Source organism: Myxine glutinosa, chromosome 1 (assembly GCF_964187855.1).
Source record: "Myxine glutinosa chromosome 1, kmMyxGlut1.1, whole genome shotgun sequence".
Classification (NCBI taxonomy): domain Eukaryota; kingdom Metazoa; phylum Chordata; class Myxini; order Myxiniformes; family Myxinidae; genus Myxine; species Myxine glutinosa.
Genome location: NC_136261.1, coordinates 111715978 through 111742464, shown reverse-complemented (window position 1 = coordinate 111742464; position 26487 = coordinate 111715978). Strand labels below are relative to the sequence as shown.

At 43.3% G+C, this 26487-nt stretch overlaps 1 protein-coding gene across 2 annotated transcripts in view; it reads right to left on the bottom strand.

Moving 5' to 3' along the window:
* Window positions 1-26487, bottom strand: part of LOC137427698 (palmdelphin) — a 67338-nt gene that overhangs the window by 11865 nt on the left and 28986 nt on the right. For both annotated transcript variants that reach the window (XM_068117377.2, XM_068117386.2), the window contains exons 2-5: window positions 7535-7682; window positions 7064-7144; window positions 1782-1894; window positions 7-112 (exon numbers count right to left, since the gene is read on the bottom strand). In XM_068117377.2, the coding sequence (XP_067973478.2) occupies window positions 7-112; window positions 1782-1894; window positions 7064-7144; window positions 7535-7585 (351 nt within the window). In that variant the 5' untranslated portion in view covers window positions 7586-7682. The remainder of the gene's footprint in view (window positions 1-6; window positions 113-1781; window positions 1895-7063; window positions 7145-7534; window positions 7683-26487) is intronic.

The window sequence follows — 26487 nt, the reverse complement described above, 5'->3', positions numbered from 1 at the left end:
ACTGACCTTATCTATCTCAACACCAGGACCCTTGAGACGATGGAAAATGTCAGCTTGTTCATCAGCGAGTCTGCGATCTTCCCGCTCGAGGCCGGAGATCTCCGCTTCAAGTCTGGAAGTCAAAATTGCACCTCAAAAATATGCATTCCACACAATGTAAACCAATACAGGTGGCCTTATTAGCCAGTGGTGGCATAATCCAGTCACAACTTCACGACAATTTTCATGTCTTCTGATGTTTTAGTTAGTTGCAGGACAGTTGTTGTGGGCTAGTTAAATGGCTGGATCAATGACACAACTTAGTATTATATTCTGGTGTTCTGCCTGGAGGAAAGTTCAGTACATACTGTCAAAGCAGTTTCTTGGTAAGGGTTTACTGGGTGGTTTGCTATTGCCTTCCCAGCAGTAGTGAGAGTGGGAATTTGCAATTTGTTCATGGCGCCAGTGATATCTTGCATACTATTCATGAAGGACAGCTTGGGATCTTTAACGTCCGTGTTTTAATGCCAGCGGACGGGACGTCCAGTTTAACGTCCATCGGAGGGACAAGGGACGGCACACCCATTGAGGAACCACCCTGCCTGCGAAACACTGGGAGGACAGTGTATAGCTGGTTCAGGATTTGAACCCAGGCTAGATGGCTTAGAAGTGAGAGTGCAGTCCTCCAGGCCATCCTGTCAGCGCACCCAGCTTTGTAGTGACTCAAAATGTTGCTGTGAGAGCATAAAATGTGACTACAACCAATCACAATTGTAAAAGTTATCCTGCCATAGTATGCCGAATAAAGGATTATCCAAGGGGTACTCCACATATGACTTGTGAAAATATGGTGGAATCGTTGACTCCTCATTCAGTAACCATCAATTGGTAACTCCCTCCTCTTTCCATTACTTTTCTAAATGTTCTTTTGCCAAATATTTCGAAAGAGATGTAGTCTCCAAAGAAACTTCCTTCTTTTCCAAAGGTTGTCAGCACAAAAATGAAGTGTTGATAAATTCGTTTTTCGTTACAATTGATCGCACCATGCACATCGATAAACCTCCAGCATCCATATCATGCTCTTTGATAAAAATCTACCACTTGTGGACAGAATAATTGCAGGCAACATACACGGAAGGAAGATAAGGCCAAGCAACTTGATTGGGTTCAATAAGACGACTTGTGCATTTCCATTTTAGGCAGTTATTTGATACCTTAAACTACTGTGTGCTTATCAATAAACAGAACTTCCGATTCCTACAAAGCTAAAAGACACCCACACAATTGACGCAGAGGTACAGTACTGTCACAAGTAATAATTAGTCAAAAACTTGAGGATAATTTGCTAGCAAGTTAAATAATTACTGCTCTGACATACAACGAGCCCATGAAGGAACGTCAGGCTTAAAGTAAACACCACAGTCAGCATTTCCAGCTGTATCTTTTGTGTAGCATGTATCCACATACACTATTTGTATAAACAAGTTAATGTTTAGACTGGTAAATGAACGACCATGACAGAGGGCTAGGTTACAAAAACAACTTGTACTAGCAAACATTGTGAGCTCCAAGAACCACACGTAGATAAAAAGGGATCAGGTGTAATGAAAGGTTTGTGGTAGCAAATGAGGGTACCGCACTAGAGAGGTTAACAGAAACAGGAGAGGTGAACGAGTGGTGTGGGAGGAATGTGAGAAGAGCACAAATGAGGAAGGGGAAGGAAGGATGAAGAATTTGAGGAAGACAGGGAGTGCAGAGAGAATGAAAAGTTGAAATAATTAATAATAATTGGAACACCCTACCTGCTTACTATGTCTGTCTTGTATAATGTACTGCCATTCGGGGTGGTCTCGGAAGATTCCGACTCCAACGACTGTCCCTGGCCAAGAAGCCATTCTGTTCTTGCTGTCTTTGTCTGGTGGGACAGAAACTTGATCCAAACTCTTACAAACAAAAGAGAGGAAAAACTACAAAGGTTGCAGCCTCAAGTCTACACCCAAAAGTTACAAACCGTGGTCAAGATGAAATGCTCAACTTTGTTAGTTACGTTAAGGTCTAATGTGGTTTCTACAATACGGGACTTTCAAAATGACGTAATCTGACCTAGAATGCTTGGTGCGTATGTGAGGAACCTCTAGGAAACTGGGGTCATCAGGGCAGGTGAATGAATACGCTGTTTGCAAGATAACTATTGTAACATTAAATGGCTCACAAAGTTTCTAAAATAAGCCAAAAAGGCTTGTTAAAGTACCTGAGAGAAAGGGCTTTGCCTCTGCACAATGAAGGACTTCGAGAACTTTCTCAGCTCACTGAATGGGCACCTGTTGTAATGCAAACTCACGACCATGTAGGTCAGCACAAGGCCCGAGTGGACGGGCGTGTGCAGTCTGTGGCTGCTGGTTGCATCATTTTCTGGGGGTGTGGCTGCCGCTGATGCAATGCCTCTCTATAACCAGTCCTTCCAAGGTCGGAAAAATGAGTACCAGATAACTGGTTATAGAGAGATATTGCATCAGTGGCAGGTGTGCCCACAGAAAAATGATGCAACCAGGAGCCGGGTGGCTGCACACGAACCACCAATTTTGCCGACCTCGGAAGGACGACAGGCTGAGTCAACACACCTCGTGTTAATTGAACGGCATGACAGGGGCTCAAACTCAAGACCCTATAAGATCTTATGCCAGCCACCTTAACCGTTAAGCCAACACCAGGCTTGAGGACCGAGTGGATGGGCGTGCGCTACACAAACCCCTGACGGATAGCTTCCAGTGAAAGGATTATGTACAGTCACGTGAAAAAGTAAGTACACCCCATGCAAAGTTTTGACTTTTTCAACATATTTCAACATAAAGCTATTTGATCTTCATTTCAACAATATTGATAGATAAAGGTGATATAATATAACAAAGGCCATGAAACATTTACATTTTGTAGTCCATTGTATAATTTAAATAAACATAAATGCAAATTTCGCAAGTGGAAAAAGTAAGTACACCCCGACATTTATCACTACTTCAAATACGTAAAATTAGAATCAGGTGCATCAGCTCAGGTGCAAATGATTAGAACATCGTTAGAGAGGATCTTGGAGGAATCTGTCTTATTTAAACCTCAGACATTTAGTTTGGTTTGCTCTTTGTTGTTGAAGTGTGTGGCGTCACCATGCCAGGATAAAAAAAAGAGCTCTCTGGGGCCTTCAGAAAGAAGGTTATAGATGCCTACGAGTCTGGGAAGGGATTTAAAAAGATCTCCAAACAATTTGAAATCAATCATTCGACTGTCCAGAAGATCATCTACAAGTCGAGAGGATTCCAAACAACTGCCAACTTGTTCAGGCCAGGCCGCCCCAGCAGGTTTAGCCAGAGAGCAGACCGCACGATGCTGAAAGAAGTCTCTAAGAACCCCAGAATGTCATCACGGGACCTACAGGTAGCTCTTGCCACTGTTGATGTCAAAGTGCACGAGTCTACCATTAGAAAGAGGCTGCACAAATTTGATCTACATGGGAGGTGTGCCAGGAGGAAACCTTTGCTGTCCAGAAAGAACATCAGGGCAAGACTAAAGTTTGCCAATGAACACCTAGGCAAAGACCAGCACTTCGGGAACAATGTGCTCTGGACAGATGAGTCAAAGGTAGAGCTATTTGGCCAAAGTACCAGAAGACATATTTGGTGAAAACCAAAGACAGCATTTGACCACAAGAACGTGATACCAACTGTAAAGCATGGTGGTGGAAATATTATGGTTTGGGCCAGCTTTGCTGCATCAGGGCCTGGGCAGCTCAACATCATAGAATCCACTATGAATTCTTCATTGTACCAGGGGGTGCTTGAGGATAATGTGAGGCCATCTGTCGGAAAGTTGAAGCTCAACCGAAGGTGGACCTTGCAACATGACAATGACCCTAAACATGCCAGTAAATCCACCAAGGAATGGCTGAAAAGAAAGAAATGGAGGGTTCTGGAATGGCCAAGTCAAAGCCCGGATCTAAATCCCATCGAGATGTTGTGGGGGGATTTGAAACGAGCTGTGCATGCAATAAACCCCTCAAACATCGCACAGCTGAAAGAATTCTGCATGGAGGAGTGGGCAAAAATTTCTCCCAGTCGATGTCAGAGACTGGTAGACAGTTATAAGAAACGCCTACTTGAGGTTGTTTCGGCCAAAGGGAGCAATACCACCTATTAGAGCCAAGGGTGTACTTACTTTTTACACATGCGAAATTTGCATTTATATTTATTTAAATTATACAATGGACTACAAAATGTAAATGTTTCATGATATTTGTTATATTATAATCACCTTTATCTTTCAATATTGTTGAAATGAATATCAAATAGCTGTATGTTGAAATATGTTGAAAAAGTCAAAACTTTACATGGGGTGTACTTACTTTTTCACGTGAGTGTTTGTGGATTAGGTGCTTCAGAACACCGACGGGAAGAACACATCTCGGTCATGTGAATATACAGGGTAGGTTTAAAATGATAATATTTACTGTTAATCCTGTTGGGAGGCCTGGGGGGGCGGGAGCTATGGGGGCTGTGAGGGCAGTTATACATACAGTATTGTGTTATATATACATTATTGTTTGTTTCGTTCCAGGGTCACTAGAGAAATTATATTAGATTGTTGCATCTCTTAATGAAACTTTGAATGTCCATTCGTGTGTGTGTGTTATATACACTGCCGCTACTTGCTAGTACTAACAGGAAATGGTACGAACCTGACCTTTCACATCCACAGATATTTCTCGTATTTCCTATATTTCTGTGAGTCCGATTTTAATTTAGGACCCGAACAATTATGATCAACCATTGTGAAATTGCTACTCTTTTGTCTAAATTTTGTCTTTTGTCTGCAGCTGTTCACCACCATCTCTTGTCTTCCCCCTTCCAAAACCTTGATCTTTTCTACCCCCGTTAATTTACCCCAGATCCACTTTTTTGAAATTCCGACTTCTTTCCTGTAAGCCTCAGCAGTGTCCATGTGTTTTATACGTCTCCCACCCCCCTTCCCGTGCCGACTTCCCCCAAGCCCTCTCCCTCCAACAGATCTCCCGATGTCCCTCCTCTCAAATGTTGTGTTTGTTTGCTTCCCTCTCTCTCCCCTTCTTGTCTCCCGCTCCCTTTATCTTATGTTTTATGTGTCAGTTTGTCTTTTTGTGATTAATGTTAGCTCTTACACGAGCCTCGATCTTGTATCCAAAAAATAATAATAATAATAATAAATCTTGAAAATAATGTTTGAAAGATTATTTCAATTACAGATTTCACTCCAGCGATGGCAGGTTAAAAGTGCCCAGCGGCAGAACCGAGTCATTGAAAACGCACACACAGCGCATGCACAAAAGGCTTAACATTCATACGTCATTTTGAAAGTCCCGTATTGTCAAATCACAAATATGATTTGCACCTTGGTCACTCAACTCTGGTATGCTGCTTCTCTCATCACAACAATGGATAGAGGTCCGGAATCAGAAATGGGAGGTTAGGGTTGTCATGTCCCTGGAAATATGCCATGTCTTCACCAATTTGTCACCCAGCTCAGTTTGCTAAACTCTCTGCCTGTGGTATTCAAGGTTGTCGTCATGCCTGGCTGACTGATATCCACCTTGCATGTCAACAAGCAACTTATCAACTGACCTACCTGTTGAATCGAGGCTGATGTGCCCCAAGGCAGCATCTTGGGCCCAATGCTCTTGTTGGTTTTCATGAATAACTTATTTGTTTTCTTTAAAAATTCCCATTAGCATTTTAAAGATGGTTGAAGATTATGTCAAATAGTTCTCCATCCCAGTGACAGAATGATAATGGCTGAATCCCTCAAAGCAGGCCTCTAAAATATCAAAAACTGATTCACGGCCTGAAACATAATTATTAATCGAGGAAAATTACTCATTTACACAATTCTTTCTGCAATGATTATACACCACTCACAATAAGTTAGGGATGATTATACACCACTCACAATAAGTTCGGGATATGATGGGGGGCAGGTTCTTCGGTGTGGTTGATTTTGTGTATTAATTATGTTGAAAAAAGTTGTTGGTCCTAATTCTATGGTTATTAATGAGTGTGAAAAAACAGCATTCTTGATTTCAATACCCTAACCCTAACCCCTATAAAAAAAATAAACACTCCCACAATATCCCTAACGTATTGTGAGTAGTGTATAATCAAGCAAACCAACATATCTGCGTTAGTGACCATCCTCTGGAACGCATTCGGCTTGAACTCGGGCTGTATCATGAGAAACTACCTCTCCTGGTCAGACTACATCTCTAAGCTGCCATGCATTGGGCAAAGTCCTTCATTGGCTCTGCAGAACTCATTGTATGGCAAGCACAGGTTTGCTTATAGCATGAAAAAGTATTCTCCTTCTTTGAGGCCTGGGATACCTACATCTCACCACATGGTCCTGGTAGTTGTGGAAGCCAAGGCTCTGAAAACAGTAGGTGTATCACCCATCAGGTGACTGTTGCATAATGCCTCCTTCCTTTTCACCATGGACTGATTTGTGGTCTTTCAACCTTCTGCCGTCATTTATCCAGTCTTACTCCACCCTGCTATTTCAATTGCCTGTACCTCCCCAACTCTACCAGCGTGAACACGTTCATCGAGCAACCCACTCCTTGTTGACTTTTCAGAGTCCAGGGTTCTTGCTCACCTGCATTTCTCTCTATTTCTCTCTATTTCTCTCTCTCTCTTCTCTCTCCTCTTTTCTCTTTTATTTTTCTCTCGCGCGCTCTCTCTACACTCCTATAGACCACCTTCCTATTCCAATCATGTTCATCCACTGCTTCACGATTGCAGCTCCCTGCCATCTCTCATTTCTTCTCATGTTATGTTTTATTATCATTCCTGCTAGCCACTTGGTCATATTCCATCTTTTTACAGCTCATGTCTGTATGTCCATTCACAGTCTGCTTGTTCTCTTCTGCCCTTTTGTGTCAGTCGAAACCCCCTCATCCTTTATTTTTACGTGTCATTGTCAATCATGCGATGCTTCTACTAAGCTCTTCCACGAGCCTTGCACACAGTAGAAAAATGGCTGATGTGGTATCTGGATGAGGTTAATGCACCTTGAGGTGCTGCAGCCGCAACCTCTCATCCTCCAGCTCGCGCCGTTTAGTTGTGATGTCCTCTTGAAGCCTCCTTTTCTCCTGCACAAGCATTTGGTATGCTGTTACAAAATGTTCTTAACATAGGAATGACTTACGGAATCATGAAAGACATATTACAACAACCATTTTTTAGAAATTAATTCCGCACTTTAATCAACTCTTGCTTAAAGTTGTGCTTTAGTTATACTTGTGAACCAGAATTATTCCTACTTTTCACCCCAATTGCTGTGAGTGCATATTTTGTGAAATCAGTTTCTTTAAACAAATATACATTTCAAATAATTAGTTGCAATAAAAAAGACCAAAAACACTAATTTATCATCAGCAGTGGCAATGAAGGAGACAACTTTAGACCTCCATCTAATGTTTTATGGTTCACGATCACTCCATCCCTTTCCTTTCTCCCCCAGATAAGATGAGGACACTTACCATGAGGACTTGCAGCCGTTGCTGGTAGAGCTCTGCTTCAATGGCCGGCATTGTTATCCTGGCCAATGTGCTATCTAAACTGATGATGAGGTGTCCACCTCTAGAGATTCACAATCAAAACCACCAGGCCTTCTGCTGCACCAAGAACCTGCAAAAGTACGTTAACTTGTAAAAAGGTTCCATAAATAATTATGAGGTCATTTTTAAACTTATGGGTCAATCTACATAGTGTGTAACAGGGGACATGACATGTGTTTGAGTTGTTTCAAATGGGAAAGAGGAAAGAGGGTGTTGTTGCATCTCTGATGTCCTGAAATAGAAGGCCAAGATATTTCCTTAGACTCATATCCTTCTGTTAGTGACCACAACAAATTGGTGACCGAAGCACAGATCTAACATGCTATGATCAGTTATCTTTTCATTAATAACATGAATAATTTTCTGCCTTACTAGCAGTGCTGTAGTCGAATTGAACAAACTAAAGACTGGTATAGTGTAACATCTGGGAGAAACAACATCCTTCAGTAGCTGCACAGCTTTCACACTTGGTGGGGTCAACCATTTTGGATGTTTCATTATCCTCACGCTTTTTCAAAAATATTGGGGGAATATTGTAATCAACTCCGTCTGTCTGTCCATCACGCTATCTCCTCCTAAATGGTTCTGCAGAAATTCACCAAACTTCGTAGTTGTGATCACAACATGGCAAGAAGGTTTAAGAGCAGAATTTTGTTGGCCTGCCCCCAGGGGCAGGATGAAAAGGTCGAATATCGAAAAAATGCAATTGCGGGTACAGTTTAAAACAATTTTTTAATGAAACGTTGCAAACATTAGGGGCGAAGCCTGATGTTGGCATAACGGGTAAGGTGGCTGGCATAAGATCTTAGGGTCTTGAGTTTAAGCCCCTGTCATGCCGTTGAAATAAAACAAGGTGGGTTGACCCAGCTTGTCATCCTTCTAAGGTCGGCGAAATGAATAACAGCTTACTGGTAACAGGGGCACTGCATCAACTGCACAGCTGTGCTTCCAGACAATGATGCAACCAGCAGCCACAGGCTGCACACGAAACAATAAAAACAACATTGGGGGATGCATAAAATATGTAGCAAGTTTTTGCATTTGATCTCCAGTTCATGCCCCAGTTTGTGGGGATTCAGGGGTCTAAACGGGAAAAAAAATTCAATTCAAAACTTGATATTGGGTCATTCCTGGTGAAACGTTTTGCCATCTTTCAACTTTGCTTCAGGTGGGAAGCGTAGGGATTTGTGACGGTGCCCAATTGATTTCGCTCTAGTTTGGAATTTGTTGCTGACTATGCCGTGTCATAGTGAAGGTTCTGAATTAGACTAAGTTAAAAACAAGACCGAAAGTCTAACAGCGGTGTAGCCGGGCTTGTTTGATACTTTTGTTGAAGAGGATAGTGACCTGGGAGGGGATACCAGTTAACAAATAATGTAAGTATTACATTTTTTTTTGAAGTACTCCAAGTCTCTAAGCTGTCTGTCACAATGGAAGTGAAGAGATTGCATTGAGACATTGGTTTATTTTACATGTTTGGAGTCAACAATGAAGCCAACCATACACTGCTTCAATCCAGTTACTTTGCAGTCACAAAAAGGGAATGCAGTGTTATGATTATATTCAGTATATTTTTATTATTAACGATATTATTATTACTATAAAAACGATAATACTGTATTAAGAAACCTGGACTAATTTGTCCGAAGCGGCCTGAAGGTGAGGCACGAGGCCAAATACCTATACGTACTGTGTCATTGGAAGACCTATAATGCCTATCCTTTTGATATTTGATGGTCATTTTAACAATCGGTTTATTTGTTTCACACTGAATGAAAAACGTCAAGGTAGAGCATGCAGATTGTGATACATGACAGGTTCAACGATATGTCCGGCCTGAGCGGCATAGGAATCAAAATGGCGATGTGTGGAGTCAGCCGTCATACCGCCGTAATGACATCACATCACCCCTGTCATGTGACCAAATCCTCAGCTCTGATTGGTGTAGCTCAAGCGTTTGAGGGGACATACATACATACATACGGTCAGCCAAATACTGTTCTAGACGCCTATGCCCTATGGCCTACGCCGTAAAAATTTAGAGTGAAAAATGTGTTGCGGAACTTTCAATATCCTATATGAGCCTTGAATTAGTATATATATATATATATATATATATATATATACTATATATATATATACACACATATACAGACTTGGCATTTAATATGGATTTTTTTTTTTTCTTGACTTGGGTTTACTTTCTTAACTCAGTATATCAATCTGGTGAGTTTATTTTACACTTTGGTGATTTATTTGTTAAAAGAACCATGTCACTGATTGTCTGTCGCAGCAAGAAGTCAACAACAGGATTATATCACAGGTGGCGTGGCAAAATGTACGGACAGGTGCATTTGATGATTGGCTTCACAGTCGGGTACACAAGGGTTGTTGCGTTCTGTATTAGTGGAAAACAACTGCTACACGTCTCCAAAAATTATTGCCGCTTCCTCTGGAGGTGGTCCGTCAACTCGACAATGCTGTTTGTCATGGAGTGGTGGCTTTAAGAAATTACGGCATGAAACAGCGTGCTATTGCTCGGCAGTATGGCATCACTCAAGGTCAGGTGTCAAAGATCCTGAAACTAAATGCTGAGAGGGGTGTCCCTACTCCAATACCGAGGCCAGGATGTCCCCGCAGAACCACAAGGAGGGATGATCGCCAGCTGCACCGGTTAGTCCGCAATGGCCGTACCAAGTCAGCTCATCGGCTTAGGACTGAGTGGCAGCAACTGACAAATGTGCATTGTGCCTGTATCCAGAAGGCTTGTCAACCAACGACTGGTTCAAGCAGGCTATCGTGCCAGTCGTCCCCTGAGAAAGCCACGCCTGACCAGGCAACACCGCCAGCGCTGATTGCAGTGGGCCAGAGAGCACCGTCAATGGCAGCCAGGACACTGGAATCACGTGATCTTCAGTGACGAGTCTAGATTTCTGGTCTATCTTCAAGATGGCCGCATCCGAGTGCGCAGACAAGTGCATCAAGCCTACAACAAAGATTGTATAGTGCCAAGAGTCCAAGCTGGAGGTGGTGGGGTGACCGTTTGGGCTGCTTTTCATGCAGGGGGCAAAACTGACCTGGTTGTTCTGAATGGAAACCTGAACCAGTTCAAGTACAGGGCCATTCTGGAAGAAATATTGCTTCCATTTGCTCGTGCAGCCTTTCGAGGAAACTTTGTCTTCCAAGATGACAATGCATGGCCTCATCGTGCTCGCATGATCCAACACTTTCTTGCTGACCGTGGTGTAGAGCATATGGAGTGGCCTGCCATGTCCCCGGATATGAATCCGATAGAGAACTTGTGGGCAGAATTAACGCGTCAAATCGACCACTTGGACCAGCAGCCGACCTCTGTGCGTGAATTGCAGCAGGCTATTGTCACTGCATGGCAAGCGATTCCTGTCCAAACCTTGGCAAATCTCGTGAACAGCATGCCTCAACGTGTACGTGCTCTCCTGAATGCTCGTGGGGGTTACACGAAGTACTGAACTGTAATTTTACTGTCCGTAATCCCAGTCGTAATTTAACTTTTGTTTTTGTTAAAATATTTTTTGGCTAATGTGCAAAATAAAGAGATACTTCTGGAAAACGTACAGAAGTTTAACACAGTACTGCCCATGAATTGAGTTCGATATCAGTTTACATCACTTTCAAGGATCAATTTATTTGTTTCGAAATGTCAAATGTGCTTTTTGTTTCTTTTAAAGGTCACATTAACAAAATCTAGAATAATTTCAACATAATTCCAATGAACATTTGGTTCTAAGACATCTTGAAAAGTAAGTTCACCCCAACAAAAAAAATATTCCATATTAAATGCCAAGTCTGTATATATATATATATATATATATATATATATATATATATATATATATATATATTTGTATATCCACTATTGGGCTGGGATTGCTTATTGAAGGATTGAACAACATGGTATTTATAAGTAGACAAAATGGCAATTTATTTACGACTACCTTGAAAACAACCAATTAGCAAGAACATCAATGATAGCTGATGTGGTGATGTCATACGACACCCGAGATAGCTGGCGTGGTGACGTCATACAATTGTCTCACAAAACTTGTGCCCTAAACGAGATTACGAACACTGACTGCATTTCACTATACTAGGGCATGCCCGTACTATATATATATCTAAAATTATATCCCCCCCCTCTATTTACATGAAATGGTTTGGTCCATTCGCAAAGCCAAAGCGAACGGCTTGCGAGTACGGTGGCAACCCCCCCCCCCCCCCCCCCCCCCTCTATTTACATGAAATGGTTTGGTCCATTCGCAAAGCCAAAGCGAACGGCTTGCGAGTACGGTGACAATCCCCCCCCTCTATTTACATGAAATGGTTTGGTCCAAAGCGAACGGCTTGCGAGTACGGTGACAATCCCCCCCCCTCTATTTACATGAAATGGTTTGGTCCAAAGCGAACGGCTTGCGGAGTTTGGTAAAGAAATCGCCATAGCTCGGTAACTACTTCTCCGATTAATATGAAACCTTGAAAAGGCACATCCTCGGGTCCCCAGCAATATACCTGGCAAGTTTAAAGTATATCGGACCCGTGGTTGTCGAGAAACAGCGGTCACAGACACACAGACACACAGACATACACACAGAGATTACTGGAATTATAGATAGATATCGGTGTTCCAAGTTGTTTCCATTTACTAACCAACAAAATGGATAAAAGAAAAACAGATATTCCTTTTCCAATTGCTCGATAACATTTAGACAACTCAAAACTGGACGAACCAACAATAAATAACTGAACTTTTGTCAATGGTCAAAAGTAGTTATCTCCAGTTACAGCATGAGTTATCCCCCTTTTTAACACCACTGGATACATTTTTTTTTACCACACATTACACTCTTCCCTCCATGACAAATGTCATCTCGATATTCGTCACATAAAATGGATGAAGGTCTGATGCACTATTCCTCCGATCATGGTGAGCCTTGGTTTTTGTGGCAGCTTTCCTCGATCTTCTCTGTAACTTTCTTGTAAGCTTTCTTCATCCGCTTCTTCCATTGTTTGGAATACTGGGTGTGACAGGCTGCATTTGGAGGACTCTCAAGGCCAAACACTAGTTCAATTGCAGATGTGGGGAATGATCGTACATCAGAAGGAATAGGGCATATCCTGTTGCTACGTGTCTCGTGAAATTGTAGGCATGCGCTACCTCATTGAGGTGAAGTTTCCAGTGTCATTTCTCCTTCTGTCCAAGTGTCCTCAGCATATCCAATAATTTATCCTACGATTGGATTCTAAAGAGTGTCATCCCCAACTACCAGAAATGGGACTATCACCTCAATGAGTATATCACCTTGGTATGGTTCGGAAAAGTGACTAACTAGTTATGAGGAATCAAGCTCACTTGAAAACCTTTGTCCCATAAAACTGTTGCTTCCACTTATTCAATCCAGAGGAAACAAAGCGCTGTTCACCCACTAGCTTTGTGACTGACTTCCTGTTTTGTAGTCAGTGGCCTGGTCTAGCACCCATTTAAACTTAGCTCTGCAGCTTGTCCCCATTTGGTTCCCTGTCAGTTGGGACCTGTTTTCTTCAATGACTGTCGGTCCCCTCATAGTGATTGGATATCGTTTCCTGAGGGCCCATTTTGGCGTGATGACTTTTGTTTGCGCTTCCGGCAACCCGCCAGATAGTGTTCATCACTGTCACAATAGAAACAATGGGTGTGACTCTTCCCCTTTTTGCTCTGGCAACATCAGGGACAATCCCAGGGATGCGATTTATTGAACCCTTCAGATCCCTTTCTACCTTGCTGTCCCACATCATGATGTTTGCCGTTCAGAAATTGTTGCAAGTCCTGCCCTTAATTAGCAAAGTTCATCTTTAATCACCGCAAGAGGATTGGACTTCCCAGGATTTTTACGTTCCACCTTGTCTGAGAAATCTTACGACACTTCCACCTGATGAGACATGGCTCTGTTATAAAATCTGGATGCTCTTCCAGTTTCTGTTGAACTTGCAATGTTCATTTTCCAGATACGTTCCTCATCCAAAGCACCAGGGCTTTGGAGCAAGGGATGCAGTTTTTGTCAAATTGTATCATTGGCTAGTCCTGTGTGTAAAGGATGTCAGGACCATGCCTTGTACCGATTCAGGATTATACTTCATTTCTGCAAATGATGTCATGAATGTCATGAAAATGATGTCACAGGATGCAAACAACACTTTCTGACGTACATCCTGGGCTTTGTTCAAAAAGTTTTGGTGTTATTCTTTCGGTGTCTGAGACATATTGAATAACTCCTGATAGAACTCTGTCATGGATTTTTCTTTGCAGTGCGACCGAAGTATCTTTCTCAAGATGGGGAGAGTTAGATCTTCCTTCTTTTCCCTGTAGCTATGGGTGGGAATACTTGGGTTAATTGAATGGATACAGTTCCCATGATTTATTCATGTGTGTATCCCTTTTTTAGGCCAGAATCAATCAGACTGTCGAAGGTAAGCCTGTCCTTTTGGCCCGGTTCACTAATTTTCCCACTGATTATATACTCTGCCTTTCAGGGCACACTGTTGCTTTGCATTTGGTTCATTCCTCCCTCTTGAGCAGTGGTTGAGGAACTACATTCCATTATATTAGTGTAAATTGCAGTTTCCCATACATTATTATCCCTACGCTTTTTGAAAAACACCGGGTGATATTGTAATTGGCTCTGTCTGTCTGTATGTCTGTCTGTCTCTCTGTCATGCTATCTCCTCCTAAGTGGTTGGGCATAAATTCACCAAACTTGGTAGTTATGATCACCACCACATGACACGAAGGTGCAAGAGCAGTATCATTTATAGCCCCACCCCCTGGGGTGAGGTCAAAAGGTCAAAAAACAAAAAATGCAATTACGGGCACATTGTAAAACATTTAAAAAGAAACTTTGTTTATGAACTCAACATTGGGGGACACATGAGATATGTAACAGGTTTTTGAATTTGACATGCCTCAGATGGCGGGGACTTCGGTTCACGGGGGTAAAAATGGGGAAAATTTTTTAACTCAAAATTTAATATTGGATCATTCCAAGTGGAACCTTTTCCCATCTTTCAACTTCGCTTTTGATGGGAAGAATTGGGATTAGCGATGGTGCACCATCGACTTCACTCCAGTTGTTTGAGTGGGATGCTTCCTTTTGACCAGCTGTTAATTTGTGTATAAATGTAATGTTCACCCGGATAATCATGAAGATCATGGTCTGCTTGTTTTTCCTCCTCTACTTCTAAAAACGGTATATTTCAGTCTCCGGAGTTCAGACTACTGCCACTCTCTTTTGAGAATACCCAAATGTTAATGCACTTTCCCTAGCTTCAACAGAGAGCTGATAGAGGATGCTCAACACTTCATACTGCAAACCTTTCATACTTTAGTGATAATTTGAGCCATCTAAGTTAAATATGACAACAACATCGGTTGACAACAACATCAATAGCCGACGTGGTGACATCACATGCCACTGGAGATAGCTCATGTGGTGACGTCATATGACTATCTACCAAAACATGCAAACACTAGAACGGCACTCAGTAGAGAGCATACATACCTCCGCCTGGTTGGCCGTATCACTCAATGGTGAAGAATCACTTAAAAAATTATCCGAGGTGGATCCGGATCCAGATCTTCACCAAATTTGAATCGATTCTTCGTTTTCACACATACAACCGGCCCAACAAGTTTCGTCCAAATCCATCCATAACTTTTTGAGATATCCCGCTATGTATCGTTTTTGGCCCTATCTCCCAATGGTGAAGAATCACCTAAAAAAATTAAATAATTCTCATATCCAAATCCATATTCAGATCTTCACCAAAATCGAATCATTTCGTCCGTGTCACATACGCTACATCTCTGCCAAATTTCGTCCGAATCCGTCGACAACCTTTTAAGATATTTTGTTCACAAACGGACAGCCAAACGGACAAACAGACAGACACAGGGGTGAAAACATAACCTCCATCCACCTTTAGTGGCGGAAGGTAATAAACGAGTTTGTGATCACGAACTGCAATTAGAAAACCTGATCGTTCACTATATCTGCGCTCCAAGTCGTGTACATTTACTAACCGACAAAACGGACTGAAGAAAAACATGGGTATTCATTTTACAATGGCTCGACAACATTAAGACAACCCCAAACTGGATGAAGCAACAGCAACAAAAAAGGTCTTTCATAAAAGGGAAGTATCTCCAATTACAGTGTAAGCAATCCACCAATATCCAGCACAACTGGATGTATTTTCACCACTAATTACACAGACTGGGCCCCAAGTTTGACGTCTATCGGAGAGATGGTGTATAAGCCTGCAGGCGAAACATTAAGATGGTAGCTTACAGCTAGTCGAAATTCAAACCCAGGTTAGACAGCTCACATGTGTGGTCTACCTGTGAGCTATCCTCCCTATACCAACTGCATTGCATTTGAAATATAGTATATCAATGTCGGTGAACAAACAAACTTATTTTGTACTGAAATACAAGAACTTTGTAATGATCCCTATATTATTGGTTTAACAAGAAATACAGTCAATGTCATTCCAAACAAGGAAGGCAGGAGCACGGGAGATCTTTTCAAAGTCTGGAACATCCATTCAATGCAGCTGATTAATGGCCTTAAAGAATGCTGACACTGCCATTGTGATGATAAAGCAGTTCTTCCTTTCCCTCCTTTCAGCTGCATTCAAATCCTATGAGACCCACATTCATGTTGGCAGCTAACAGTCAGATCTTCAGATCTCCATCACATTATGTTGACTATCTCGGTGCTTGGCATATCACATCGCTGCTGAAAGGTGTTCCGTGCAGTGAGCACACCAGCTCCATATCCAGGATTCTGATATCTTCAAAACAAAACTCTGCATGCATTGCATAATACAAAACACAGGCGGTCTCCTTGACAACCGTGTGGAACATGTGTTAAAAAATAAATAAAACACACAGTCTCAGTCTCTGTCTCTGTCTCTGTCTCTGTCTCTGTCTCTGTCTCTGTCTCTGTCTCTGTCTCTGTCTCTCTGTCTCTCTCTCTCTGTCACTCTCTCTCTCTCTGTCTCTCTCTCTCTCTCTCTCTCTCTCTCTGTCTCTCTCTCTGTCTCTCTCTCTGTTTCCAAGAAACAATCATCCTCCCACATATTCATCCTGGCTTCAACAGATGAAAATCAACATCGGGTAACTGCAGCTGTTATAACTGTAAATACATAAGATAACTGGAGCATTAGAGCAAGTGGTGAGTTACATATTACAAACGACACCATCCTTCCCCCTCATCCCCCCCCCCCCCCCCCCCCCCCTCTGTGGTTTATCCCATACATTCCCCTCTCTCCTTGAAGCTTCCTTTCCCTTCTCTTCCCAATCCTTTACATTTCTCATTTTGCTACTCCTATACATGCGAAACATGAAGACCCGCAGTAACTGCAGTTGATTAACAATTGCACAAATCAGGAAACTGAGGCTTGGGGAAACTGTAAATTTGAGGGATACTGAAACCATGGTAACCAGTTATGTGTACAGAGACAAATTGTGACCTCACTTCCTGTAAAAGTCAGACACTCCTTGCTATCTGCTAATTCCTTACTGGCTTTTCAATCCCTAAGGGATTGCAGCATTTCAGAAAGATATATGGTGCAGGTGTGCCATCTGCTAGCATTCTCTGGTGAATGTTAAGATTCCACAGTGTCTGTCCCCCTTCATAAGGCTAGGTTTTAAAGGCTTTGAGTTGTGCTTTAGGCGGGATTTGAGTGGGGGGGGGGGGGGGGGGGGGGGGGTTAAGGGGCAATCTTTGAGCACGACTGTGTTTCAACCCGGTTAAAAGACCTAAAAGACTCTGAGGACCCAAAAGACCCTGAAGACCCAATGGACCCCAAACACCTAAAATACCCTGTAGACTGTTAAAGACACAAAACACCATGAAGACCCAGAAGACCCCAAGGACACAGAAGACCCCAAGGACTCTGAAGACCCAAAATACTGAAAAGACTCTGAAGACCCAATGGACCCCAAATACCCAAAAGACCATGAGGATCCCAAAGACCCAAACAACACCGAGGACCCAAATGACAGAGGACCCAAAAGACCCTTAAAGACCCTGAAGACCCCAAGAACCCAAATGACCCAAATGACTTAAAAGACCAACAAGTCCCTGAAAACCCAAAATACCCCAAAGACACCAAGACCCTTAAAGATCCAAAAGACCCCAAAAACCCAGAAAGACCCCAAATACCCAAAAGACCCCAAGACCCTTAAAGACCCAAAATACCACAAAGACCCTGAAGACCCAAAATTCTCTGAAGACTGTTAAATACCCAAACGACCATGAAGACCCAAAATACTCCAAAGACCCAAAATACCCCAAAGACCTTTAAATACACCAAAGACCGAAAAGATTGAAAAGACCCTGAAGACCGAAAAGACCCTGAAGATCGAAAAGAGACCGAAGACCCAAAATATCCCGGTTACTGAAAGGATCGAAAAGACCCAGAAGACCGAAAAGACCCCAAAAGACCCCAATACCCAAAATACCCTGAAATACCAAGAAGACCCCAAAAACTCCAAAGACCGAAAACATCGAAAAGACCCAGAAGACAAAAAATACCCTAAAGACCCTGTAAACCCTTAAATACCCGAAAGACCCCAAAGACCCAAACAATCCAAAAGACCAAAAAGACTCCGGAGCCCTTTAAAGACCATGAGGACCCAGTGGACCCCAAATTACCCCGAAGACACAAAATACCCCAAAGACCCTTAAATATCCCAAATATCCAGATAGAGGACCCAAAATACTCGAATGACTCAAAATACATCGATGAACCAGAAGACCCAAAATACCCAAAAGACACAAAAGACGCAAAAGACGCTGAAAACACTGAAGATCCAAAAGACCCCAAGGACCCAAAAGACACCAAGGACACAAAAGACCCCAAGGACTCCGAAGACGCAAAAGAAGAGTAATTATGTCTCTTACATTGGAATTGTAGACGATGGCTTGCAAACCGAGCCTCGAGGTCGGTGTACAGAAGCGGTATTTTTAAAATCACAATAAATACAAAGTGCAGCAAGGTGAAATTTGCTGCACGTGATGTGCGATGCGCGCAGAGTAAAACGAGTGTTCATTTACGTCTGGAGGATGTCTAACAAATAAAGATGATATAAGCACATCTGACACGAGGCCCAGACTTCAGACTTTGGCATACTCACGTGGCTGTACCGTCAAAAACTGTTCTAACCCGTCATTTCTGACCGGCTTTATACTAGTTAAATAAATAAAACCCGTATGCTACTGACAAGTTCCTACTTACAACTTCTCCAAGGTGTACAATAAATTGATAATCACACATGGATGTGACAGAACGCTGAGTAACCATCTGAGACGGGTACAGCATTCCGGCGCACATATGGGTGTGACTGTGATGGAGTGATTTTTTTTCTTCCGTGAAAATGTTCTTGACAGTGCAGAAATAACGTAAAGAACGCATTTGCCTGACCTTAAACAATGGTGGTTATGGATGAGTTACAGTTTAATGATCATAAATTCATACATTTGTGCTGTTGTCATCACAAAAACAAACTCTATGTACTGTCACACTCATTTACAGGAAGCAGTGCTCATTTGGACTTTCTGCCATTGATTATATATTCTTACTGTGTAATGAGGCATAACACAAATAAGGCATCATCCTGGAACTCACACAAGCAACCACTCACTATCTTCCCATTTCCATGACTGCATCCACAAAGCCTGGTGTTGGTTTAACGATTAAGGTGGCTGGCTTGAGATCTTAGGGTCTTGAGTTTGAGCCTCTGTCGTTCCGTTGAAATAACACCACGTGGGTTGACTCAGCCTGGAATCCTTCCGAGGTTGGCAAAATGAGTGCCGGCTTACAGGGTCACTGAATCAGCGGCACAGCCACACTTCCAGAAAATGATGCAACCAGCAGCCACAGGCTGCATACGAAACAACAACAACTCCATACACAATCTCTACTTCATTATCAGCAGCATCAAGAACAGTTACACTGTTATCCATCTGCACTCTAACTCTCGAATTAAATAAATAAATAAATTTCCTGGGAGGGACCATTGAGAAGATGCAGCTCACATGGTGATACGATAGGCCCGCAACACCACTGCTGGAATTCAGTAAATGTCAAAATATTCCACAGCATGCCTTGCAATACAGCAGAACATTGTGTGCTCGGAACTTGACAAAATAAATCTCACATGGATTGGTGGAGTTTTCAAAAGCGATCCTCTCAATACACAACTTTTGTAGTTTGTCTGCTTTTTATTTTATTTTATTTGTATGCAGAATCAAGGCTCGTGGAAGAGCGAGAACACTCAACGAATAAGGATACAACAGGACCCCATATATATATATACAGTCACAAGTGAAAAAGTAAGTACACCCCATGTAAAGTTTTGACTATTTCAACATACAGCTATTTGATCTTCATTTCAATAATATTGACAGATAAAGGTGATATAATATAACAAATATCATGCAACATTTACATTTTGTAGTCCATTGTATAATTTAAATAAACATAAATGCAAATTATGCATGTGGAAAAAGTAAGTACAACCCTACATTTATCACTACTTTAAATACCTAAAATTTGAATCAGGTGCACCAGCTCAGGTGAAAATGATTAGAACATCATTAGAGAGGATCTTGGAGGAACCTGTCTTATTTAAACCTCAGACATTTAGTTTGGTTTGCTCTTTGTTTTTGAAGTGTGCGGCGTCACCATGCCTCGATCAAAAGAGCTCTATGATGCCTTCAGAAAGAACGTTATAGATGCCTACAGGTCTGGGAAGGGATTTAAAAAGATCTCCAAACAATTTGAAATCAATCATTCGACTGTCCGGAAGATAATCTACAAGTGGAGAAGATTCCAAACAACTGCCAACTTGTTCAGGCCAGGCCACCCCAGCAAGTTCAGCCCGAGAGCAGACCGCAACATGCTGAAAGAAGTCTCTAAGAAAACCAGAATGTCATCACGGGACCTACAGGTAGCTCTTGCCACTGTTGATGTCAAAGTGCACGAGTCTACCATTAGAAAGAGGCTGCACAAATTTGATCTACATGGGAGGTGTGCCAGGAGGAAACCTTTGCTGTCCAGAAAGAACATCAGGGCAAGACTAAAGTTTGCCAATGAACACCTCGGCAAAGACCAGCACTTCTGGAACAATGTGCTCTGGAAAGATGAGTCAACGGTAGAGCTATTTGGCCACAGTACCAGAAGACATGTTTGGCGAAAACCTAAGACAGCATTTGACCACAAGAACCTGATACCAACTGTAAAGCATGGTGGTGGAAATATTATGGTTTGGGGCAGCTTTGCTGCATCAGGGCCTGGGCATCTCACAATCATAGAATCCACTATGCATTCTTCATTGCACCAGAGGCTGCTTGAGGATAATGTGAGGCCATCTGTAGGGAAGTTGAAGCTCAACTGAAGGTGGAGCTTGCAACATGACAATGACCCTAAACATACCATTAAATCCACCAAGGAATGGCTGAAAAGAAAGAAATGGAGGGTTCTGGAATGGCCAAGTCAAAGCCCAGATCTAAATCCCATCGAGATGTTGTGGGGGGATTTGAAACGAGCTGTGCACGCAAGAAACCCCTCAAACATCGCACAGCTGAAAGAATTCTGCATGGAGGAGTGGGCAAAAATTTCTCCCAGTCGATGTCAGAGACTGGTAGACAGTTATAAGAAACGCCTACTTGAGGTTGTTTCTGCCAAAGGGGGCAATACCACCTATTAGAGCCAAGGGTGTACTTACTTTTTCCACATGCGAAATTTGCCTTTGTTTATTTAAATTACACAATGGACTGGTGTTGTCCCTGGTGTTCACCAGTGGTGGTGTTCCCTGGTGTTCACCACTGGTGTCCACCAGTCCCTGGTGTTGGGCTAGCGGCGAGGGTGCCGGCTTAGGATCCAAAGGATCCTGGGTTCGAATCCCGGTCGATCGCTGAATTAACGCCAGGGGGGTTGACTCAGCCTGTCATCCTTCTGAGGTCGGCTAATTGAGTACCAGTTCACTGGTAATTCCCTGTTTGTCGTTAAAGGCGGCAAAAAGGGTTGGCGTCAGGAAGGGCATCCGGCCGTAAAACATTGCTTCAAAAAGGGGACCGAAAAACAACAACAACCACGGTTCCCGAAAAAGGCCAACCCCCACTTTGCGGGGAAAAATGGCCTCTAAAGGTGGTTATTTTTTTTATTTATAATGGACTACAAAATGTAAATGTTTCATGATATTTGTTATATTATATCACCTTTATCTATCAATATTGTTGAAATTAAGATCAAATAGCTGTATGTTGAAATATGTTGAAAAAGTCAAAACTTTACATGGGGTGTACTTACTTTTTCATGTGACTGTGTATATATTGTTGTGGATATGAGAATGGTGTTTTTTTTATTGTGTTTTTTATTGTATAGTACATTGTAAAAATATCGCCCTCCTTCCTCCAGTTGTGTATAAAGGTCAAAGTGCGTCCCGTAATTAGGTCATAAACAATCACGTTTAGCCAATCATAGATTTCCTCCTTGTTGGTGGTTTATTTCCTTATTCTATGTAGGTTAAGGCCGTGTCTTCCATTAATTGACACTCCATTGCACCGAATTCAAATAGATAGATCCCCTTTCATTCCCAAAGCCCCATTCACAAAGCCTCGATTGCCAACTGCATTCGCCGCCATTGCCATGTGCTCCGTGCTCTGTTTGAACAGGAGGGGCGGGGTCGCCGGGAAGAGGCAAGCCCAGGGTGCGCCACGAGGGGCGGGGCTGTTCAGCCCCATGCCCAAATAAGGGACAAGCCCGTAGCTCGCCACGAGGGGCGCGCCGTTCGGCGCCATGTCCAAATAAGGAGGCAAGCCCGTGGCATTGCCATATAAGGTCACAGAGCACGGGGGGAGGGCGGTACCGAAACCGAGGAGGGCGTGTCACACCGGCGCTTGAGGATGAGATATGCGTGCGAAGATCGCGCAACGGCAGATGAGTCCTGAAAAAGCACACGATGTCCCCACGGCAGCACGGAGAGCGAACCATTGAGCAAGACTGAGAGAGAGAAACGTGAGGGGGTGCCTGTATTGCGGCAATAGGCCGATACCCTCGAGGCCCTATTGCCGGTCGGTGAGACGCGAGGCTGTGTTTGCCGGGTTTTCGCCTCGACCCCAAAGCGTGGATCGGAGCGCGCGCTTGGAGCCGGACCTCGACGCCTACCATCTGCCTGGACCCTCCTCTGCCATCCCAAACCATCCCTGCCATTCCATCCTTCTTGTGTACGTGAGTTTGTTCTGTGTGTCTTGTCCTGGGGTATAAGTTAAGCCTGTTTAGTTAAGCTAGAGTTTCACTGTGTCCTTCTGGTCCGTCCCTCTTTCTGCTTTATTTTATTATCCTTCCTTCTTCCTTGGTTTCTTTGGTCCTGTAAATAGAAATAAATTATATTCGTATTTTCTGCTTCTGTCTGCCTCTTCTTCACATCCGTGTCGCCTTTGTCTTTTCCCCATTGAATATCTGTGGCACGATTTGGCCCACGTTTAAGGAATCGGGTCTTAGTAATTGTTAACAGTTCGGGCCGCGGCCGCCATCTGCTCGGCAAATCAACACCTTATCCGCGGTCCGTAACAATATATATATATATATATATATATATATATATATATATATATATATATATATATATATATATATATATATATATATACATACATATCTATATATATATATACATATCTATATATATATATACATATCTATATATATATATACATATCTATATATATATATACATATCTATATATATATATACATATCTATATATATATATACATATATATATATATATATATATACATATATATATATATATATATATATACATATCTATATATATATATACATATTGTTGCGGATATGGCATTTGGCCTCCATATCCGCTTGTAAATATTCCCCTATTTCCCCAATACTCCCCAACTATCCCCAATCCCCCATTCCCTAGTCCCATTGCCTGTAAATAACACTCTGTAGAACCGACCTTCCCCTTTTTCCCCCATTAAATGTCGTGCCCAGGTCCACCGCATCTCACGTAGACAACTTTCGGACATCTTGCTAGTTATTCTTAGTCTATGTCAGTTAAGGACTCGTTTCCATTAATTCTGACTCTTCGTTGCACCAGAATGTGATTGTATGGCACCAGTAGTGAGTTTAGGACCTCCCCTTACCTCCTCCCATCTTCCCCATGAAACAACAACTACAACAACAACAACAACAACTACAACAACAACTACAACAACAGAGGAGATTGGGGGCGGCGCGGCGCGGGGAGTGTGCGTCCTCACTGCGGCGTGGTTAGCCGCCATTGCCCATGCGCTCCACGGGGTTACCACGAAGGGGCCGGCTGTCAGCTCCTCGTCAGGGGCGGAGCCGGTAACCCCCCCGCACCCAATAAGAAGGGCGGACCGATTCCATCTGGGGCGGAGCTAACTAGCCGAGGGCGTGTCACTCCCCGCCGGATATACGCAGCGACTTACCGGACGTGACATCAGATGCGCCCCCAGCTTGAGAAGACAAGTCACCACCTCCTTGCGCTGAGTGAGACCTCCCGCATCTTTGGACTGGACCGGGTCGATTTTGCCCCTGAGCCAAGGTGCACCTTGAGCCATCGAAGACCTGCCCCTCCTTGCCATCAATCCCCGTGTGAGTCAGTTTTGTCCCGTTTATCTGTCGTCTGTCGGGGCTAGATAAGACTGTGTCTAAGTGCCTATCTTCCTATGCTGTCCCTCTTGTCGTTGTAATCTGACCTTCCGCCCTAATATAACCTCCTCCGGAGGTCTTGAGAACTGAACCCTTGGTGTCGTGTCATTTTAATCCAGCCGTTGTGTCTTTTCCATCATTGATTTAGCATAGCGCGACTTAGTCAACGTTCGAGCATAATCGGGTAAACTGTGCAGACGCGGTCATACCAAACCGCTCGGTAAACTAACATCCACAACCGCGTCTGTAACAATATCTATATATATATATACATATCTATATATATATATATACATAATCTATATATATATATACATATATATATATATATATATATATATATATATATATATATATATATATATATATATATTGTTGCGGATCCCGGGTTCGTCGACGTGCAAAGGGGGGTTTATGCCCCGTTTCCCCACGAACTCCGGTTCCACTGAGGCCGCCGACCAAGACCAAACTCGTGGTTGACGGATTGCGAAGCAACTCCAGCCACCGAGCACGCAGCTGCGCGTGGAAGGGTAAGCAGTCACAACCCGAATACCTTCAGACACATGCAGCAGTGAGGACGGGGACTGAACCCCGCACAGGTCACACATATTTCTGACGCCCGGGCGGTTGTGCATCGTGTGACCCATGCCGTTACACTATCGGAACCGATTGAGCGGTTGTAATTCGGGCGATGCTAGGTAAATGGATGGAAAATGACAACGCCGGCCAGGTTGGAAGTACCAAACACAGTATTTATTTACAGGTATGTGTAGAACACAGACAAAGTAAAGAATCTTAACAGCCTCACCTACGTTCCCAGACAAGGGCCCTCATTCGTTCGGGGAAGGGGGGGAGAGGGTAATGCGCGGGGAAGCGCGGCCGCTTCTTGCAGCTCGCCCTGTTGGGCTCGGTCGTGCAGCTCGCCCGGATGGGCTTGGTCGTGCAGCTCGTGCAAATGGGCTTGGTGGACGAAAGCCCCAGGAATCGCTCCAACCCAAGGTGCCAACAGCCGGAGATGATCGCGGCAGGGACGACGTGGTTAAGACGAACCAGGAGCAGGAACCAGAGAGCGCAGGAACCAGAGAGCTCACGAAACAGAGAGCGCAGGAACCAGAGAGCGCAGGAACCAGAGAGCGGGAATGTGCTCTGGGCTGGGTTTTTATAACCCCCGAACCCCTTCCTGAATGTTCCATGAGTCTCAATTGGCGGCCGGGGATCACGTGACGTGACAGCCCCTCATTTGTCACCCTCGGTCACTCCCCCCTGCCTTCCCTTTAGCTCCCATTGGTTGCTCGCTGCTCCTCCTCCCAGGAATGTCTCGTTCCTCCTTGGGGGAAGGTTTTATCCCTCCTTCAGGCCTGCAGGGCCTAGTCTAGTCCCACGACGAGGCAATTTAGGTTTCAACGAGGCCTTCAGTCATCCTGCCTGACTCGACGCATTATTTGTTTTCTTTCTAAACAATGGAAAGGGCCTATGCTTTACATTTAATAAGAAATAACTAGCTATCGGAGGTTACATGTTGTGGTGTAACTAACTATAGGGGGGTTGCCTTTATTCACAAAACCGCAACACTACCCCCCTCTCCGACCAGACTCGTCCCGAGTCGACCTTCGGTGGAGCGACCGGTAGAGTCGGCATTCAATTTTTCCATTTACCATTAGTGTGACACATAGATATAATTCCCCTGACATTTAACTCTAACCCCATGTGTGCGACATCATTTACACTAGATATGTCCCTCCTAATGCGTTGAGCAGCTAACTAACAGACTCACACCCACAACTGTTCGCGTATTTCCGGAATGTTTAAACGAAACACATAACCGGTGGGCAACATTCTTACATTTACATTTACATTTAAAAAACTTTAACCTTTATTCACAAAAATTATAACCCAGGACCTGGACTCGAGGTAAGAAGGAATGGAGAAAGGAAATGGAGGCACTTGCTGCTTGTGTCATCTTCAGGCTTCTTGTCTTGAGAGGTTTCCTAAGAAAAACCGGCTGCCCTAGATGGGCATACAGACCATTTGAAGCAAAGGGTCATCTAAATTTTCACTTCCTCAAAATTGAGCCGTTTATTTGGTGAACAGGGCCA